This window comes from Stegostoma tigrinum, chromosome 18 (assembly GCF_030684315.1).
Source record: "Stegostoma tigrinum isolate sSteTig4 chromosome 18, sSteTig4.hap1, whole genome shotgun sequence".
NCBI classification, from domain to species: Eukaryota; Metazoa; Chordata; class Chondrichthyes; order Orectolobiformes; family Stegostomatidae; genus Stegostoma; species Stegostoma tigrinum.
The window spans coordinates 27,824,264-27,845,989 of NC_081371.1; the positions used below are offsets into that span (position 1 = coordinate 27,824,264).

The 21,726-nt window shown below is 42.8% G+C and overlaps 1 protein-coding gene across 4 annotated transcripts in view; it reads left to right on the forward strand.

Annotated features, from left to right (window-relative positions):
- The window catches only part of LOC125461067 (hepatitis A virus cellular receptor 1-like), a 31,750-nt gene extending 27,609 nt beyond the window's left edge, over positions 1-4,141 (forward strand). For all 4 annotated transcript variants that reach the window (XM_048549415.2, XM_048549414.2, XM_048549416.2 and 1 more), the window contains one exon: positions 159-4,141. In XM_048549415.2, coding sequence (XP_048405372.1) covers positions 159-1,288 — 1,130 coding nt within the window. In that variant the 3' untranslated portion in view covers positions 1,289-4,141. The remainder of the gene's footprint in view (positions 1-158) is intronic.
- The last annotated feature ends 17,585 nt before the right edge of the window (positions 4,142-21,726 follow it).

The window sequence follows — 21,726 nt, forward strand, 5'->3', positions numbered from 1 at the left end:
ACTGTGTGAACCCATCATATCATCATCTCAATCTTATCTCAGTGACATGCAATGTGGGTGGATTGCTACCTGAAACTCTGCAATTCACAAAGTTACCACTTTTCAACATTTTGTGGCAAAAATGCGGAATTTTTCTACTGTCTTCTTTTTGCTCCTAGATCTTGCGAGTATGAAGGAGTTGGATGAGCCTATGAAAGAAATACTTTCTGACAGAGAGGAACAATTATCAGATCATGGAATTTCTGCTGATTTGCTCAACAACCCGATATCTAATCTTGCTTCTACCCCAATAAACACTCATCGGTTAACTATAGTCTCTACTGTTCAAAAGGCTACAGTGCAGCCAGTAACTTTCTCAACCCATCCAACAGTTTCCACTTTCTCAGTGGCTACCAAAAAGTTAACCATAACAAGATCTCCCAGAGTGTCAATGGTAGCAACGTTGCTCCGAAACACTCACTCATGGACGATTGACAAATCAAAGACATCTACCATTCTTCCAACTACCCAGTCAATAACAGCCTCTGCTTTCCTAGCCAATCTGCCATTGACTTCTACACGGTTAACAAGAACAAATCGCCTGACTCCACTCTTGAATAAAATCCAGCCAATGTTAACCACCACTGTCCCACAAATACGCCCAAACTCTACCACTCAGACAACTACCCTCCCAGTCACCACCACTCAGACAACTACCCTCCCAACCACTCACCTAATCACCATCACTCAGACAAGAACTACCCTCCCAACCACTCTCCCAGTCACTACCATTCGGACAACCACCCTCTCAGCCATCACCCTTCGGACAACTACCCTCCCAGTTACCACCCCTCAAATAAGAACTACCCTCCCAACCACTCTCCCAGTCACCACCCTTCAGACGACAAGAAGCACACTCTTGACCATGACCATCCTTCCAAAGAGCCGTTTAACTACCCGTAATGTCTCAGTAGCAAAACAGATCCCAAAGAAGTCTGTACAATCCCCCTTATCAAAGGCTCCAGTTGTGAAAACGCCATTCTTTGGGATCATAACCGTAGCATCACATAATAGAAATGACAGCATACTGGACCAAAAGCAACATTTGGAAAGACAGGACAAATCGGCAGGACAAATGGACAATTCAAAAGTGAAAATTCAGAGTGGACTGATTGCTGCTTTATTATTTGGTTTGTTGTTTCTAATTATAGTAATGTTTTTGCTAAGTAAACGAATATCAGAGTCCTATAGTAGAAGGCAGTATACCAGAATTAATTATCTCATAAATGGAATGTATATAGCCGCATGAAGTAAAGTTGATTCCAAGAAATACCAGTTTCATTATGAATAGACCTGGACTTTCTGGAAAAGCCCAGTATAATGAAAAGATTTGTCCCTTTTATGGAAGGGATACATAAATATTATTTATTTTCTCTTCTAGCTTTCCTTTATTGGATGTGGGGAATAATATGCAAATTACATTTCTGAATAATTAAAAAATTAAATTAAATAGTTCATCGACTGGATTACTTGCTCCCCTGCTGTCAGCCTTGGGGTAGGCATGGCACACAACCAGCAGGAAGGCTGCCTGCAGCCAATGTAAAACACAACTGCAAAGAGAAACAATGATCTTCTGTTAGGAATTTGGTGGAATCTAAATAAATTAAAGCCAAATAAATGATAACTCCTAATATATCATTTATTGACAAGTCCCATCTTTTCATTAAAAATAAAATTGAACAACTAGGCACAGCTCTTTTTATTAGAAAGTCCTGGGTTATTTGCTTCAATTCAATAGCATGCAACATGATAACAAAGTGTGAAGCTGGATGAACACAGCAGGCCAAACAGCATCTCAGGAGCACAAAAGCTGACGCTTTAGGCCTAGACCCTTCATCAGAGTTGCTATCATTGCAATAAATTTCATCTTGTTTAAGACAAGTGCCTCTTCTGATTAGACCACCAAATGGTTTTCCACTACTCTGCTAGACCAAGCAAACTGTGACTCCCTATCAAGAAAGTGCTGGTGGCAACAAATGAACCAGAAAGCTTACAATAGCGAACTACTGACCCTCATTCTGAACTTCGATTATTTTTCTAATGTAAAAACAGTGGTTCCTGGACACTACCAAGGTTTCAGAATACAGGAAAAGAAGTGAAAAAGAAGTAATGATCATGTGATGTCAAACTTGAAATGTAATATTTAAATGTTTGCAAGAGGAAGGAAGGATTAAGATGCAAAGCAAGTTTCATGTGGCATGACATTGTGGAGAAAAATAAGTCAAAAAATGGAAGACTATTCTTAACTGCAATACACCTAAGATGTATTAATTAAAAGGATGGTTGAATCAGGTGAAGTTGCTGATCTGCTTGCCTCCATTTTATGTCCCATCCAAAGTGCAAGTTCATTCCTGTTGAATCCTGCTCTGTAAAAAAAATTGTAAATATGAAAAATGTACCAGATCCTATAATTTAAATTCTTAATTTATAGAATGATAATCTGCGATTAAATTTTCCCAAAACGTGTTGAGATAACAATCTGGGATATTTAATTGTGGTTGGGGAGACTGAGTATACACTGAACAGCATCCCACTTCAATGGTGTAAAGGAAATTAGTGCATGAGCTACTTTGCCATGAAGAAAGGTTTTTGTTTTTTGTTTCAAATATTAGGAACTTGTTTAATGTACATGGAAAAAAGAATAGCAAGATTTGTTATGCCCTTGTCAAGATTTTTATGTTGCTGCCTGTAATCAATGGTCATATCAAATGCTTAGTACTAGATGTAGAAATAGGAGATGAGTTAGCTCCATGGTCTCCGTGACTAATGTGTCATTCAGAATAATGTGAACAGCATGGGTTGATCTCTGTGCTAGTTGAGCTATGCTTGGAACTTGCATCTGAGAATAAAAACCAATAGCAAATGACCACTGAAGGAAATGGCTTAAGGTGAAATATCAGCAGACAATGAGCCAAGGACCTTCTATCAGCCAAAGCACAAATAAATGGACAAGTGAAATTTAGAAATAAGTGAATGTACAAACTAATTAAGAACTGGAACAATGGTTTTTTCACTGTAAAGGCTTGTACTTTGATCTAAATCTTATTGCAATTGAAGTGTTATGTTTTCTTGCGGAAGAATCGAATGAAGAACTATATATACTGGAGTAAAAGTTGACTCACTATTGTTGGCAAAAAATCTTGAATTTTCCATATATCTCGTGTGAAGGTCAATTCCAGTTCTTCACAGATAACAGATCCAGATTTGTTGAGTCAAGGTATTATCCTGTACATAAATGTTGACGAAGAATGATCGGTGAGACTGTATGAGAGTTAAATGTCCAATAACTCTTTATAATAGGAAATAAAAACTTCAAATGTTAGTTTGAAACACTAAAACAACAGCAGATTGGAGAAAATGGAGGAAAATGGATGAATTTGGTATGTAAATTTAAGATGCATCAGGTCAGAATGCAGTATTCATAGAGTACAGTTATATACCTAGTTGAAGTTTTGAAATTTCTTCATCATTTTGTGTAAAAGTGCCCTCCAGAGGAAAAAAAACAAAAAATATACAGCAGCACTTAAATTGAAAGTTATTTCAAGTTGCAGAGTAGACAAATAACTGTAGCAGCAACAGAATTTTGTGTTTCCGAGAAACGTGACAGACTAGAGAAATGTATGAAGCAAACTTCAAACAATGGCAAAACAGGAATGTGGCAGCAGAGGTAAACCTTGCAATTGGAGAAAAAAGTTGCTGAGTGGGTACTTGAAAATTGTCAAAATAATAAAAATGTTAGTCATGAAGCCGTCCGAATCCATGCATGAAACAAATCAAAGAAGGATGGCATATTGGATTTTAAGGCAAGTGCTGAATGGTGCACAAGGTTCATGCGAAGGCGTGACTTAGTACTTTGGCAGAGAACTAACACTGCACAAAAGCTGAACTAGGAGATATTACAGTTTCACCAGTCTGTAATCAGACATGGGCAGAAGGAAGGCGACAACTTATCATGCTTGGAAACATGGACAAAATGCCTATTACTTTATTCGATGATGAAGATGTTGAACAATGTGTTTTTGCAGGATTTTAATGAACTTTTGTATTTGACGTGTTTAACTTAAGAAGGACTATGGAATTGTAATTTAAAACCATGGTATGTTCCTGCTTTTTGTATGAATAAATAAAAACTTATTCATTTTTGTTTCAATTATCTTTATCTGGTAATTACTGTAATTTTTTTTATTTGTTTTAAGATCGAATAAGCTTCTGCTAATAGAACATAGAACATAGAACATAGAAAAGTACAGCACAGTACAGGCCCTTCGGCCCACCATGTTGTGCCGTGGAATAATCCTAATCCAAAAATAAAATAACCTAACCTACATTCCCTTCAATTCACTGCTGTCCATGTGCATGTCCAGCGGTCGCTCAAATGTCACTAATGACTCTGCTTCCACGACTACCACTAGTAAACTATTCCATGCGCTCACAACTCTCTGGGTGAAGAACCTCCCTCTGATGTCTCCTCTATACCTTCCTCCTAACACCTTAAAACTATGACCCCTCGTGGCAGTCAATCCTGCCCTGGGGAAAGTCTCTGGCTATCGACTCTATCCATGCCTCTCATTACCTTGTACACCTCGATCAGGTCACCTCTCTTCCTCCTTCTCTCCAGAGACAAAAGTCCGAGCTCAGTCAACCTCTCCTCGTAAGACAAGCCCTCCAGTCCAGGCAGCATCCTGGTAAACCTGCTTTCCACCCTCTCCAAAGCCTCCACATCTTTCCTAAAATAGGGTGACCAGAACTGGACACAGTATTCCAAGTGTGGTCTCACCAGGGTTTTGTAGAGCTGCAGCATTACCTCGTGGCTCTTAAACTCGATCCCCCTGTTAATGAAAGCCAAAACACCATATGCTTTCTTAACAACCTTATCCACTTGGGTGGCAACTTTGAGGGAGGTAAACTAATGATGCAGTATTTTGGACTGTAGCATGAATTTTAGCCCCTCAAAAGTAGTATCTATTTAATAGTCAACCTCATAAATTTAACCTTAAAAATTGTCTAAAAAATTTGACTTTTACACAAGTATACATGGTATTAAAACAAAAGCAACTTTAAATAATTTTAGAAGTTGTAACTATTGTTATGAGCTAAAGTATTATTGAATGACAATTGACCATATGGTTCATCAAGCCTCCATCCTAACAGACCACAGATACCTGTGTCTGTTAAGTTGTCCCTAGTTTATTTCTCTCATGCTGATAATCAGTACTAAGATGAAAACTGAAATATCTATTAGACCAATACCGTATAAAATTCTGAGATATACATTTACTGCAGTGTTGTCTGCAAATTACTTTCTGCAAATTACATTTCCATGGTGCTGGGAGTTACATTTTCTTCTGTAAGGTAACCCCTTTATCCCTCTAAACTACCTTCCGCTTACCCTTGTATTTGAGATAATAGGAACTGCAGATGCTGGAGAATCTGAGATAACAAAGTGTGGAGCTGGATGAACACAGCAGGCCAAGCAGCATCTTAGGAGCAGAAAAGCTGACGTTTTGGGCCTAGACTCGGTTTTAAAGGAATGGAAGTTGCTTTTAATTCTTAAGGTATCTTTCACCTTCAAAGTTCTGTTCCAATCCATGCTCTCTGGAATGAAATATGTTTTACTGTTCATGTTATTGATGATCTTGAGCATTTTTGACAATGGTCTACTATTGGCTTGGATGTCACCAAGTTGCAATGAAACCTAGCACAATGTGTACTTCTCTACAAATTACCATCCTATGGCATCTGCCAAAGCCACTTTAGAATGTTCTAGCTGGTCTTTTTACAAATTACCTGAAAAAGCTGCAAACTTAGGTAGGTTTCTAACCTTCTCTGGTCATTCCCACAGAGCCTTAGGATGGCCCACTTTTCCACCCTAAAGACCATCATGAGTAGAAGTGCAGCCAAAGATATTCATTCCTAGGCCCAAAAATCTCATCATCCCCAGATTCACAAAGCATTACTTTTATTATTTATGTTTTCTTTGAAAGATAGATACTTGTCAACAATCTTTCTGCAGAAGGATGGATGGTTGGTGCATACAAACAGAAGAGGTCCCCAAAATATACAACCACTTCGGAGATGCAAATGCTTGCGTTGTTCCCTTAACGGTGCTATTGATCTTCATTTCAATATCAATCAAAGGACCCAGTCTTAACTCTGCTAGAAATTAGTTTTTCCCCTAAAATCTCCAAAAAGCCATGCGAGGAGCAGTGAAATTTGAACAAAAGCAAAGAAAATTACTGCACAGTAGCCGTGTGTGAAAGTGTGAGGTTATGCATTTTGTGATAATGGGAACTGCAGATGCTGGAGAATCCAAGATAACAAAGTGTGGAGCTGGATGAACACAGCAGGCCAAGCAGCATCTCAGGAGCACAAAAGCTGACGTTTCGGGCCAAGACCCCTCATCAGAGAGGGGATGGGGAGAGGGAACTGGAATAAAACCAGTAGAGAACAGAGATAATGGGAACTGCAGATGCTGGAGAATCCAAGATAATAAAATGTGAGGCTGGATGAACACAGCAGGCCAAGCAGCATCTCAGGAGCACAAAAGCTGACGTTTCGGGCCTAGACCCTTCATCAGAGAGGGGGATAGGGTGAGGGTTCTGGAATAAATAGGGAGAGAGGGGGAGGCGGACCGAAGATGGAGAGAAGAGAAGATAGGTGGAGAGAGTATGGGGGGCAGGTAGGGAGGGGATAGGTCAGTCCAGGGAAGACAGACAGGTCAAGGAGGTGGGATGAGGTTAGTAGGTAGATGGGGGTGTGGCTTGGGGTGGGAGGAAGGGATGGGTGAGAGAAAGAACCGGTTAGGGAGGCAGAGACAGGTTGGACTGGTTTTGGGATGCAGTGGGTGGAGGGGAAGAGCTGGGCTGGTTGTGTGGTGCAGTGGGGGGAGGGGACGAACTGGGCTGGTTTAGGGATGCGGTGGGGGAAGGGGAGATTTTGAAACTGGTGAAGTCCACATTGATACCTGCTGGACTCAGCAGGTCTGGTCAGAATTAATGTTTCGGGTCTAGTGAACCTTCCTCAGAACCCTTCACTGTTCCCGAAATGTTCACTCTGATATTTTTCTTCACCGATGCTGCCAGACCTGCTGAGCTTTTCCAGCAACTTCTGATTTTGTTCCTGATTTACATCCTCATCTGTTTCTAAATACTTGCTTGATTGAGTTTTATTCTGAGAATATGATGAAGATGAACGATGAAGGTAGAACAGTGGATGTTGTCTGCATGAACTTCAGTAGGGTCCCTTATGGCTGGCTGATACAGAAGGTAAAGTCGCACGCAGCCAGAGGTGAGCTTGCAAGATGGATAAAAAAACTGGCTCGGTCATACAAGACAGAAGGTAGCAGTGGAAGGGTCTGTTTCTGAATGGTGGGCTGTGACTAATGGTGTTCCTCAGGGATCAGCGTTGGGATCTTTGCTATTTGTAATATACATAAACAATTTGGAAGAGAATGTAACCAGTCTGATGAGTAAGTTTGCTGATGGCACAAAGGTTGGTGGAATTGCAGATAGCGATGAGGACCATCAGAGGATACAGCAGGAGATAGATGTGTTGGTGACTTTGGGCAAAGAAATGGTGGATAGAGTTTAATCTAGAAAAATGTGAGGAAATGCATTTCAGAAAGTCCAATCCAGATGGAAAATATACAGCAAATGGCAGAACCCTTAAGAGTACCGGTAGGCAGAGGGATCTGGGTATACAGAAACTCAGGCCACTGAAAGTGGGAACACAGGTGGAAAAAGTAGTTAACATACAGCATGTTCGCCTTCATTGGCCGGGGCATTGAGTTTAACAATTGGCAGGTAATGTTGCAGCTTTATAGAACCTTAGTTAGGCCGCATTTGAAATACTATGTTCACTTCTGGTCGCCACACTGCCAGAGGGTTGTGGTGGCTTTGGAGATGGTACAGAAAAGATTTAGCGGGATGTTTCCTGGTATGGAGGGTATTAGCTATGAGCAGAGGTTGGAGAAACTTGAGTTTTTCTCACTGGAACAACAGAGGTTGATGATAGAAGTTTACAAGTTTATGACCGGCATGGACAGAGTGGACAGTCAGAAGCTTTTTCCCAGGGTGGAAGAGTTATTCACTAGAGGGAATAGGTTTAAGGTGCGAGGGGCAAGGTTTAAAGGTGATGTACGAGGCATGTTTTTTTACACAGGGTAGTGGGTGCCTGGAACTCGCTGCTGGGGGAGATTGTGGAAGCAGATACGAGAATGACTTTTAAAGGACATCTTGACAATTACATGAATAGGATGGGAATAGAGGAATACAGTCCCTGGAAGGGTAGGGGGTTTTAGTTATAACAGGCCACATGATGGTGCAGGCTTGGAGGGCCAAAGCCATGTTGACTCAGCCCTATTTTACCCATACACTTCCAAGTACTCTGCAATGTCATCCTTAATGAAGGGCTCTAAAATCTTACCAACAGCCAAGGCTAGGCTAACCACCTATAGTTTCCTTTCTTCTGCCTCCCCACGCCTTTTACACAGCGGTGTCACACCAGCCATTTTCAAGTCCTCTGGGACACACCCTGACTCCAGTGATTCCTGAGAGGCCACCACCAATACCTCAGCTATCTCCTTCAGAGCTCTGGAGTGTATCCATCTGGTCTGGGTGATTTGTCCACATTCAGACCTTCCACGGCACCTTCTCCTTAGTGATGGCTACTACACTCACGCTGACTCTCTTGAAGGCCTTGTATGCTGCCGATATCTTCAACTGTGAAAACTGATGTAGAGTAATACTGGCCAGAGGATTTCCATTTCAGAGAGCTGGTTCAACTTCAGACCAACTTGAGTAGTGTTGGAATAGGATGACTAACTCTGCTTAGAAGTGTTCCTGAGGTTTAATTACACACTTTAACCTTGTCCATGCTCCTGTCATTCGTCATCAAACATGTTCATGCTCACAACACACTGCATAACCACCCAGTGGGAAGTGAATGGATTATCTGTTACATTACTGGATGATTCTTTACAGCCAGTAAAACATCCATTTCTCTGACCTCCAATATTTTAATAACTAATAAACAAAAATGTTCAAAGGCAGTTAAACACAAATGTTTTTAATTCCCTAATAACCTGGATTACGTGCTGTGGTGTCTTGTTGATTAATCTTCAATGCCTGGAGACTCCATGGTAATCTCAGAGGATTGAAAACCCTTGTACTGGATAATATTAACCAGACTCGGCTCAACAGACAGCAAAACATGTCAGATACTTATTTTAACAAGGAAAGCAAATTTTCTGTCAAGAGATTTCTGCAATTCACCAAGCATAAAAATCTTATTTTAAAAAGGGTTTATTTTAATCTAACGCTGCATCCTTACCAAAACAAGTCAAAAATGTTTGGAAAAAATGTTGTTCTTTCTCACTTGGGAAAGCAAAAAGAAAGAACATGACAGATTGAAAGATCACAAATGTTGAAATATTTCTTCCAACCATATGGTGGCATACAAACCCAACATAAGCAAGCCTCCTGCTGGATAGCTAAAATGTACAATGTATATCAAAACTGTAGGTGTGTTCTAGCGAAAATTTCAGAATGAAGCAAAGTCCATTGACAAATATTAATTAATTATCGTTATTAAATATCGTATGAGAGCAGAGAAGTATCATATTCAGTGTCATGAATCTTATGAGTATTTTGCCAAAGGGCAGTTGAACGTACCTTAGTATTAAGATTCCGTCATTTAGAGAAACCAGACAGAAACCGATGAATTTCCTGTAGGGACTAAAATGAAAGGACTGCACACAAATCTACCAAATGGATGTACAATAGGATAGGTGGTGGCCTGTAGCATTTCCCTGGTCCAGTTTCACAGCTTTGAGGTGATATGAGGAAACACAGTGATATAGTCAGAGCATATTAACTTTTCAAAACAAACAATAAATCACGATCATGATGACACTTTATCCACTTTCACCAAATGCAGAAGTGTGTATCAGTTCTGGTTTCTGTTCGTTGATGACTTACATTTGTGAAGAAAATGAATTTGCAGTGGTATTAAATGAGCACTTTTTGAAGAATTTATCCATTTGATTTCCAATACCAGTTATATCAATATCAGTTATCTTTTTAAAAAAATAAAAAAACTGTTAGAGAATTAAATAATTTAATTAGAGCTCAGTTGTGCTACTGAAATGAGCTGCTGTGCTATTTGTGGGCTGGAAAGAACTCATACTGTTAATTTTGCTGTAAGCACGCTTCTCACTGACAGTCATAAAATATAACCAACAAATGTGAGTTACCTGTGAAATAACCCATTCTCTATGCTGCATATTGCCAACTTTACAAATTGAGAAAGGATTGAAAATTAATAAACATATTTCCCCAAAGAACAACACTTGGTTATTTTGTTCAGCAAAGTCTACTACAATAACCCTGTTTCACGTCCATGTCCACTTCTGATTCTTTGTATAGGTAGAAACATTACAAAAAGGAGCTGACTAGCTGAATTTAAGATAATGTAGAATGTGGCAGAAATCAACACTGACAGGTTCACTTAATTATGTTTCTATGATTATGTTTCTATAATTATTTATATAGTCGAATTCACTGAAGGCCTAGGACCAGCTGTGTGCCATAAAGATCATTACTGGGTCCCCTGCTTTTCATAATTTATATAAACGATTTGGATGTGAATATAGGAGGTTGTGGTTAGTAAGTTCACAGATTACACCAAAATAGGTGGCGTAGTGAACAGAAGATTATCTAAGAGTACAATGGAACCTTGATCAGATGGGCCAAGGAGTGGCAGACGGAGTTTAATTCAGTTAAATGTGAGATGTTGCATTTTGGTAAAGCAAACCAAGGCAGGGCTTATACAGTTAACAGTAGGGTCCTAGGAGTGCAGGTGCATAGTTTCTGAAAGTGGAATTGCAGGTAAACAGGGTGGTGAAGAAGGTGTTTGGCACATTTGCCTTCATTAGTTAGAACATTGAAATAGGAGTTGGGATGTCATGTTGCTACTGTGCAGGACATTGGTGAGGCCACTTTTAGAATACTGCATACACTTCTGGTCACCATTCTATAGAAAGGATGTTGTTAAACATGTGAGGGTGCAGAAAAGATTTACAAGGATGTTTCCAGGACTAGAGTGTTTGAGTTTTAGGAAGAGGCTGAAAAGGCTGGGGCTTTTATTCCTGCTGCGTGAGAGGTGGAGGGGGTGGCCTTATCGGGGTTTACAAAATCATGAGGGGCACGGATAGGATGAACAGCCAAGATCTTTTTCCCAGGGTGGGGTCCCACAAAACTAGACAGCATAGGTTTAAGGTTAGAAGGGAAAGATTTAAAAAGGACGTGAGGGGTTACAGTTTCATGCAGAGGGTGATATTTATATGGAATGAGCTGCCAGAGGAAGTGGTAGAGGCGGGTGCAATTACACTATTTAAAAGGCATCTGGATGGGTACATGAATAGGATGATAGAATTCAGAGGGATATGGGCCAAATGCTGGGGAATGGAACTAAATCATTTTGGGATATCTGGTTGGCACGGATGTTTTAGACCGAAGGGTCTGTTTCTGTGCTGTATGACTCTATGACTGTATCAGAAAATATTTTCCTGGTTGAAGCATAAAAATGTGGTCCAATACAGCTGAATTTAACAGGCTCGGTTATATTGCGTAAACAGCTTCACTTAGATATCACAAACAATTATACTGATTTCCACATCTGATTCTAATATTCATATTGTCACATTAACTGTTTTATTTTTAAATCTTTAGATGTCGCCTGTACTTAATTTTATGTTCTGCTTTTCTGGGTTTGTGTTAATTGCTGTGGTTCTTTGAATGAATGGAGATACTGTAGTAGAAAATTTAACCAAATACCTGCTGGAAGGATGTGTACTGAATTTAAAATTCAAATTCATGAATAGACCTTTGCCTCCAAGCTCTAAAACCTCAATCATTCTCATATTCCAACTCACTGTGCACCTCTACTTCTCCTCCATTAGTTCCTATCTTCTTATCTGCCTCAGGCCTACTCTCTGCAACTATTTCCAGAAATCCTTGGTTTTGAAATGTCTCACTTCCCTCAAGTGAGCATTTTGCCACCTTTTCTGACTCCTCTACCAGTTGGTGGTTTCTCTCTCCGATATGAAAATCTTGGGGGAGCTAGTTACAGTTTAAAGAAACAATAATGTCACAAGACTAGACCCATTACCTTTGCTCCCTCCCACCCCCGAAAGAACTCCACTGACTTTGCATCGACTCCTTCCTTCCCGACTACACATTCAGACTGAACTACAAGTTCACAAACAGGTGCTAGAGTTTCATCCAGATCTTGCCACCGGGTGCACTCGTCGCCCCGTTTGGAGAAGAACAGCCATACTCAGTGCCCACCAGTTAGCTACCTAGCCACTGTTCAACATTCCCCAGGCTGAAGGACCCCTGTGGGGTTCGAGAAATGATACCCCCCTCAAGAAATGCCAACCGGCAAGAGGGTGGCTCCACAGACACCATCACCAGGAGCAGTAGCAACTCCTGGCAGTGCACCCACCTTTGACCCTAGAGCAAAACCAAATCAAAGATGAGTGAGAGTGAGATAAAAGTCATGGGGTGAGGTTCACGGGAGAGGAAAGGGTCGAAAACAAAGGCAGAGTGGGGAGCTTTCAGCAGCCCCACCCACTTCATAATGCCATGTTCTTTCTCCTGTACGCTGGGGCAAGTCCTCCAGGGTCCTTTTTAAAAGTTCTTTTACTCCTGAACAGCAAGATATTGCCTTCGGATGGGGTCATCTAATCCCACCACCATTCTACTCTGACAATAATTGTTTTCTTGAATTTCTTGCTCTGTCTCCAGGATTTCTGAGTCTGACTGAGAGTCTGTAAGACTGCATAAAATAAGATCAACTACTTCTGTCTCTAAGTTCAGGTCCTCAATCTGGCACTTGACCTGGGCTCCCAGACACCACAGCAATCAGGTCAAATCGGCCTATGTTCAGGCAGAATTAGCCAGAGGTCACACGCCCTGGCTTACCTTAAAAAGAGGCAGTTTAAAAAACAAATCATCAGAGAAAACCTCATAAATGTAACAACGTAGAAATATGTTGCAGTCAATTAACACACAGCATAATCCCACAAACAGCGCTAAGGTAAATGCTAAAGATAAATAAAGCGTTCTTCTTCCGCTTCATCTTACCCTGGGTATTTTGGCGGTTGGTTAGCTGAGTTGGCTGGACAGCTGGTTTGCGATGCAAATGACACCAAAAGCATGCGTTCAATTCCTGCATCAGCTGAGGTTACCATGAAGGACTTTCCTTCTCAATCTCTCCCCTCGCTTGAGGTATGTTGACTCTCAGGTTAAACCACCACTCACTCTCTCACTCTCTCTCTCTCTAAAATGAGAGAGCAGTCCAAAGGTCCTTTGGGACTCTGCAGCTTTATCTTGAAGAACAATTAGTGAGGCAATCTTCACTTTGGTTCTTCTTTGCTGAATAGGATAATAATGGGACCTAATTCCAGTGAAAAGTGCAAAACAATGCCAAAGACCTATTTGGTGTGATTTCCCTGCAGCTCCTGTAGTAACTGGCCAGTGGCCTCTCTTGAAATGGATAGAAATTTTATTCAAAAATAAATCTGTCCCTGTGCTGTTTTCCATTCCTAAAAATCATAAAATGTAGTGGTCAGAAAACAAATATGACAAAATCATACTGCAATCACGTATGTCAGATCCCAGTTGGAGTGTAGTCCTCAGTTTTGGGCAGTGTGCCACAAGAAGGATATTTTGACCATGAAAATAAAATCTAGATTATAGATTCACAAGAATCTGGATTAATTTATGAGAACAGGATGCTTTAACTTGGGTTGTATTCCGTTGAATGTAGAAGCTTAAGATGTGATGTAATCAAGACTTCTAGATACAAATAAATATATTCTCTGGTCAGGGAATTAGGGATTAGATGAAGAGAGATTTGAAAATGACCAAGTGGAGCATGACACACCAAGCTAAATGGCTTGGTTGTTTGGTGTGGAACTAATGTACCCACTTTATCTCTTGGTTCGGCAACACCTTGCATGTACAATTCTCATCCTCATCTGAACTTCACCCATAGTCTTGAAAATTGTTTCTGCACATTTTTGAAATACCTCCATATCCTTCTTATAATCTGGATTGCAGAACTCACCACAACAAATATGCTCGAATGTAAATCTTAGGAACTTACTTCCTGAAAAGGAATTGAAAGCAAAGTCTTGATTATTTTTAAGTCAGCGGCACATGGATTTTTTGTGAAGCAAGGTGGGGTAATAGGTTGTCAGGAATACATTTGAATGGTGGAGCAGCTGGAGGGGCTGTATGGCCTGCTCCTGCTGCTTGTTCATATATTTACAAGGGCAAACTACACCAACGTGATCTAAGATAATAAAATGTGAGGCTGGATGAACACAGCAGGCCAAGCAGCATCTCAGGAGCACAAAAGCTGACGTTTCGGGCCTAGACCCTTCATCAGAGAGGGGGATGGGGGGAGGGAACTGGAATAAATAGGGAGAGAGGGGGAGGCGGACCGAAGATGGAGAGTAAAGAAGATAGGTGGAGAGAGTGTAGGTGGGGAGGTAGGGAGGGGATAGGTCAGTCCAGGGAAGACGGACAGGTCAAGGAGGTGGGATGAGGTTAGTAGGTAGCTGGGGGTGCGGCTTGGGGTGGGAGGAAGGGATGGGTGAGAGGAAGAACCGGTTAGGGAGGCAGAGATAGGTTGGACTGGTTTTGGGATGCAGTGGGTGGGGGGGAAGAGCTGGGCTGGTTGTGTGGTGCAGTGGGGGGAGGGGACGAACTGGGCTGGTTGAGGGATGCAGTAGGGGAAGGGGAGATTTTGAAACTGGTGAAGTCCACATTGATACCATATGGCTGCAGGGTTCCCAGGCGGAATATGAGTTGCTGTTCCTGCAACCTTCGGGTGGCATCATTGTGGCAGTGCAGGAGGCCCATGATGGACATGTCATCAAGAGAATGGGAGGGGGAGTGGAAATGGTTTGCGACTGGGAGGTGCAGTTGTTTTTTGCGAACTGAGCGGAGGTGTTCTGCAAAGCGGTCCCCAAGCCTCCGCTTGGTTTCCCCAATGTAGAGGAAGCCGCACCGGGTACAGTGGATGCAGTATACCACATTGGCAGATGTGCAGGTGAACCTCTGCTTGATGTGGAACGTCATCTTGGGGCCTGGGATGGGGGTGAGGGAGGAGGTGTGGGGACAAGTGTAGCATTTCCTGCGGTTGCAGGGGAAGGTGCCGGGTGTGGTGGGGTTGGAGGGCAGTGTGGAGCGAACAAGGGAGTCACGGAGAGAGTGGTCTCTCCGGAAAGCAGACAGGGGAGGGGATGGAAAAATGTCTTGGGTGGTGGGGTCGGATTGTAAATGGCGGAAGTGTCGGAGGATAATGCGTTGTATCCGGAGGTTGGTAGGGTGGTGTGTGAGAACGAGGGGGATCCTCTTGGGGCGGTTGTGGCGGGAGCGGGGTGTGAGGGATGTGTCGCGGGAAATGCGGGAGACGCGGTCAAGGGCGTTCTCGATCACCGTGGGGGGAAAGTTGCGATCCTTCAAGAACTTGGACATCTGGGATGTGCGGGAGTGGAATGTCTTGTCGTGGGAGCAGATGCGGCGGAGGCGGAGGAATTGGGAATAGGGGATGGAATTTTTGCAGGAGGGTGGGTGGGAGGAGGTGTATTCTAGGTAGCTGTGGGAGTCGGTGGGCTTGAAATGGACATCAGTTACAAGCTGGTTGCCTGAGATGGAGACTGAGAGGTCCAGGAAGGTGAGGGATGTGCTGGAGATGGCCCAGGTGAACTGAAGGTTGGGGTGGAAGGTGTTGGTGAAGTGGATGAACTGTTCGAGCTCCTCTGGGGAGCAAGAGGCGGCGCCGATACAGTCATCTACCGGAGGAAGAGGTGGGGTTTGGGGCCTGTGTAGGTGCGGAAGAGGGACTGTTCCACGTAACCTACAAAGAGGCAGGCATAGCTGGGGCCCATGCGGGTGCCCATGGCCACCCCCTTAGTCTGTAGGAAGTGGGAGGAGTCAAAAGAGAAGTTGTTGAGTGTGAGGACGAGTTCAGCTAGGCGGATGAGAGTGTCGGTGGAGGGGGACTGGTCGGGCCTGCGGTACAGGAAGAAGCGGAGGGCCTTGAGGCCATCTCCATGCGGAATGCAGGTGTACAGGGACTGGACGTCCATGGTGAATATGAGGTGTTGGGGGCCAGGGAATTGGAAGTCCTGGAGGAGGTGGAGGGCGTGGGTGGTGTCACGGACGTAGGTGGGGAGTTCCTGGACCAAAGGGGAGAAAATGGAGTCCAGATAGGTGGAGATGAGTTCGGTGGGGCAGGAGCAGGCTGAGACGATGGGTCGACCAGGGCAGGCAGGTTTGTGGATTTTGGGAAGGAGATAGAAACGGGCCGTGCGGGGTTGGGGAACAATGAGGTTGGAGGCTGTGGGTGGGAGGTCCCCTGAGGTGATGAGGTCGTGAATGGTGTTGGAGATGATGGTTTGGTGCTCGGGTGTGGGGTCATGATCGAGGAGGCGGTAGGAGGTGGTGTCGGAGAGTTGGCGTCTGGCCTCGGCGATGTAGAGGTCAGTGCGCCATACTACCACTGCGCCACCCTTGTCTGCGGGTTTGATGGTGAGGTTGGGGTTGGAGCGGAGGGAGCGGAGGGCTGCCCGTTCTGCGGGGGAGAGGTTGGAGTGGGTGAGAGGGGTGAGAAAGAACCCTGCAGCCATATGGTATCAATGTGGAGAACCCTGCAGCCATATGGTATCAATGTGGACTTCACCAGTTTCAAAATCTCCCCTTCCCCTACTGCATCCCTCAACCAGCCCAGTTCGTCCCCTCCCCCCACTGCACCACACAACCAGCCCAGCTCTTCCCCCCCACCCACTGCATCCCAAAACCAGTCCAACCTGTCTCTGCCTCCCTAACCGGTTCTTCCTCTCACCCATCCCTTCCTCCCACCCCAAGCCGCACCCCCCGCTACCTACTAACCTCATCCCACCTCCTTGACCTGTCCATCTTCCCTGGACTGACCTATCCCCTCCCTACCTCCCCACCTACACTCTCTCCACCTATCTTCTTTACTCTCCATCTTCGGTCCGCCTCCCCCTCTCTCCCTATTTATTCCAGTTCCCTCCCCCCATCCCCCTCTCTGATGAAGGGTCTAGGCCCGAAACGTCAGCTTTTGTGCTCCTGAGATGCTGCTTGGCCTGCTGTGTTCATCCAGCCTCACATTTTATTATCTTGGAATCTCCAGCATCTGCAGTTCCCATTATCTCCAACGTGATCTAACCAAGGTTCCGGAAAATTTTTAAATGATTCTTTTGTTTTTTAATTCTATCCTCCCAGAAATTAGCCTGACTGCTTCATTGTATTTTCTTTTCAGAAAAAACCTTATTATTCTATTCTGCTATCACTATTGATCATATATCTGTACTGCTAGCTCCCTATGGTAGTTCTTTCACTCCTTTTTGACTCTTATAACCTTCTTCTCACCGAAATGTACCACTTCACACTTGTCCATGTTGAAATTAATTTCCAATTAAATACTCCTCCTGTAAATTTATTAGTATTTTCTTTGTATTTTATCTAAGCATTCTTGTATTAACCATACTCCAACTTGGATTCATCTACAAATTTAGAAATCATAATTGATTCACAAGTTCAAATTATTAATTTAAATAGTGGACAGTGATCCTAGTATTGATTGATCCCTGCTGAAAGCCACTTCCCATATTTTGCCAGCCTAAATTTAACACCTTGGCACCTACTGTTTTCTCTTTATAGCGACCTTGCAGTTAATTCTGCTTGGTTCCACATGCTTTAACCTTAGTTATTATGTGGAACTTTATCAAAGGTATCAGAGAATCTGGGTGATGGGCAAATAAGACTTGGGGCACTTCAAGGAGGAACAGCAATTTTAGAAGAACTGAACTTTATTCAACTGTAATGTGTAAACATTTAGCACAATTTCCTTACTTTTTATACTTCTGCTTGTAAACTTCAGGATCCTGTCTGCTTGGCACATTATGAAATTAATCAATAAATGTTAAGAATGGATCATTAAACTCTTGAAATTGTTTTTAGCTTTAACTGCATGATGCAAATTAACTATTACTTTGTTATAATCTATATACAAGTGTTTTATTTGAAAATTTTAGATCAAATCACTTCCTAGATTGCTAATCTTCAGAGTCAGTGCCAATTTCTAGGGATTGAGTGTGGCAAAAATAACTACTTCAGACTTTATTGATAAATTTTTATCCTGTTCACAACTGAAAGCAACAATTCTTTCTCAGGTATAATGCTAAGATTACAGCAGCCCTTTTGTGTTATACCTGAGTGATTACTCTTTATTGTAAGCTTATACAGTGACTGTTATTGGATTATTCAATGGTACAAAAGTTGAACCTAATTCAGTTTTTGTCCAAAGGTGTGTGCAGCAGTGCTGAGCCTACCTGCTACTTTGTCTAAAATCAGCTAATACAACGCAAACCAAAAATTAAACATTCTGATCTAAACTGCTTTTTTTAGATGGTGCATAACACTTGTCCCAATGCCACTGAGGCAAAGCAGCAGATCCTATAAGATCTACGTGATTGGATAAGAAAGTTTGTTAGTCTGATATTTTATTGCGATTAAACTGATAAATTGTGGAGGAGATGCTCAGAATGCACGAGAGCATTTATCTCTCTAACAGGAGCAGCAACAACTGCTCTACAAAGATCATCATCAAAAGGATCAAGGGGAGGAAGCCATATACGAATGGAGAAAATATGACAACTATGCTCACTTATGAGAGCTCTTCCATAGCTAGAATCACTGGAAAATTAAAATTAATGACTGAGAGTATCAATGTATATACAGCAATTTCTTTTCTGTAAGAAATATATAGAACACACTACAACATTTCAGATTTTCCAGGCACAGAACCTGGATATAATCATATTCTTTATGATTACTTCCAATACATAAGGTACAAGTTAACTGGCTGAATGTGCACATGCAATCTTTCTACTGAAGGTATTGTAAAAAGACTGATTCAGCCAGGCATCATCATTGTGTGATAACACGGTGTACAGCTGGATGAATACAGCAGGCCAAGCAGCATCAGAGGAGCAGGAAAGCTTGACGTTTCGTGTCAGGACCCTTCTTCAGAAATGGAGGAGGTGAAGGGTATTCTGAAATAAATAGGGAGACAGGGGGAGGAGGATAGAAGGTGGATAAAGGAGAAGTTAGGGTAAGAGAAGACAGACAGGTCAAAGAGGAGGGGTTAGAGCCAGTGAAGGTGAATATAGGTGGGGAGTTGGGGGGGATAGGTCAGTCCAGGGAGGACGGACAGGTCGGGGGGGGGGGAGCGGGATGATGTTAGTGGGTAGGAGATGGGGGTGGGGCTTGAGGTGGGAGGAATGGTTAGGGAGGTCATCAATGTGTACTTGTCATGCATCAACAATATGTTTACAGTGATGGAATGAGGTGACCTCACAGCAAAAAACTACCATGCACTAGACATCACCCTACCAACCTCCGGATACAACGCATCATCCTCCGACACTTCCGCCATTTACAATCCGACCCCACCACCCAAGACATTTTTCCATCCCCTCCCCTGTCTGCTTTCCGGAGAGACCAGTCTCTCCGTGACTCCCTTGTTCGCTCCACACTGCCCTCCAACCCCACCACACCCGGCACCTTCCCCTGCAACCACAGGAAATGCTACACTTGCCCCCACACCTCCTCCCTCACCCCTATCCCAGGCCCCAAGATGACATTCCACATTAAGCAGAGGTTCACCTGCACATCTGCCAATGTGGTATACTGCATCCACTGTACCCGGTGCGGCTACCTCTACATTGGGGAAACCAAGCGGAGGCTTGGGGACCGCTTTGCAGAACACCTCCGCTCAGTTCGCAACAAACAACTGCACCTCCCAGTCGCAAACCATTTCCACTCCCCCTCCCATTCTCTAGATGACATGTCCATCATGGGCCTCCTGCACTGCCACAATGATGCCACCCGAAGGTTGCAGGAACAGCAGCTCATATTCCGCCTGGGAACCCTGCAGCCATATGGTATCAATGTGGACTTCACCAGTTTCAAAATCTCCCCTTCCCCTACTGCATCCCTCAACCAGCCCAGTTCGTCCCCTCCCCCCACTGCACCACACAACCAGCCCAGCTCTTCCCCCCCACCCACTGCATCCCAAAACCAGTCCAACCTGTCTCTGCCTCCCTAACCGGTTCTTCCTCTCACCCATCCCTTCCTCCCACCCCAAGCCGCACCCCCATCTACCTACTAACCTCATCCCACCTCCTTGACCTGTCCGTCTTCCCTGGACTAACCTATACCCTCCCTACCTCCCCACCTATACTCTCTCCACCTATCTTCTTTACTCTCCATCTTCGGTCCGCCTCCCCCTCTCTCCCTATTTATTCCAGTTCCCTCTCCCCATCCCCCTCTCTGATGAAGGGTCTAGGCCCGAAACGTCAGCTTTTGTGCTCCTGAGATGCTGCTTGGCCTGCTGTGTTCATCCAGCCTCACATTTTATTATCTTGGAATTCTCCAGCATCTGCAGTTCCCATTATGTCTCATGCACTAGACAGATTCTTCGTGATTAGAAAAGCAACTGTCAGATATCAAGACCAGTCCTGGAGTCTTGTACTGGAACCAGAACAGACTGGCATGAGCAACTGGTTGTGTACTATATTTGGTCAAAGCTTGCCAGAAGTAGGTTCAATAGCACAAAGACTGCTCAGATATTTGAGGTCCACTGGATGGGAAATACATACAATAAGGCTATCACTCCAAACAGTGAGAAAAATGTGAGCTTTTATTTTCCAGTGTATAAGACTGTCTTAAGCCTACAAAACTTACTAATTGTGCAAGAGAAGAGGAAACAAAACATAACAACATTGATGAATAAAATGGAACAGTATCAGCACTTGCTCAATCACATTACTTTGTGATGGACACAACGAATGGCTCGTAAATGTTTAGTAAAGTGGGATTTTGAAAACAGCAAGCAATTCAATGAATAAAAATATTCAATATGACAGATATACCCTGCAGTCGATAATGTTTTATATATAGTGTATAAACATTCAAATTATGTTCCACTTTCTTGAAAATTAAGACTGGAATTCCAGTGTAATACTGAGGGAATGCGGTACTGTCAGACTTGCTATATTTTGATTATGATGTGAGCCCTTCTGTCTGCACTACTTTAAAGAACAATAGGTGATTTGGCCAACATTCTTCTCTCAATTATCATTAGCAAAATGATTATCTGGCCATTATGAAATTGCTGTTTGTTAGGGTTTGGTTTGCACAAATTGTTTGCTGAATTTCTTGTATTACAACAGCAAGAACATTTGAAAAGTACCTTATTTAGCTATAATGCACTTTGAGCAAACTTGTTGTCAGCAATCCTTATATCTTCTGACTAACCCATTAAATCAAGCACAAAGACTGTAGATTTGGAAGAATTAGTAATATTTAGACATAAATAATATTTATATTAATAATAGTAAAGTACAGTTGTTTTCATTGAAATAACCATAAGCAGACTCTCTGAGAGAACAGCTTCAACGATCAATTAACAATAATGATAAAAGACAAGTTACCATTTTTCTAAATGTTCTGAAGATTGTTGAATAGATTACGTAATTAAGTAATGTTTTACTGTTAGAATTTCCAATGTTATGTTTCTACAACC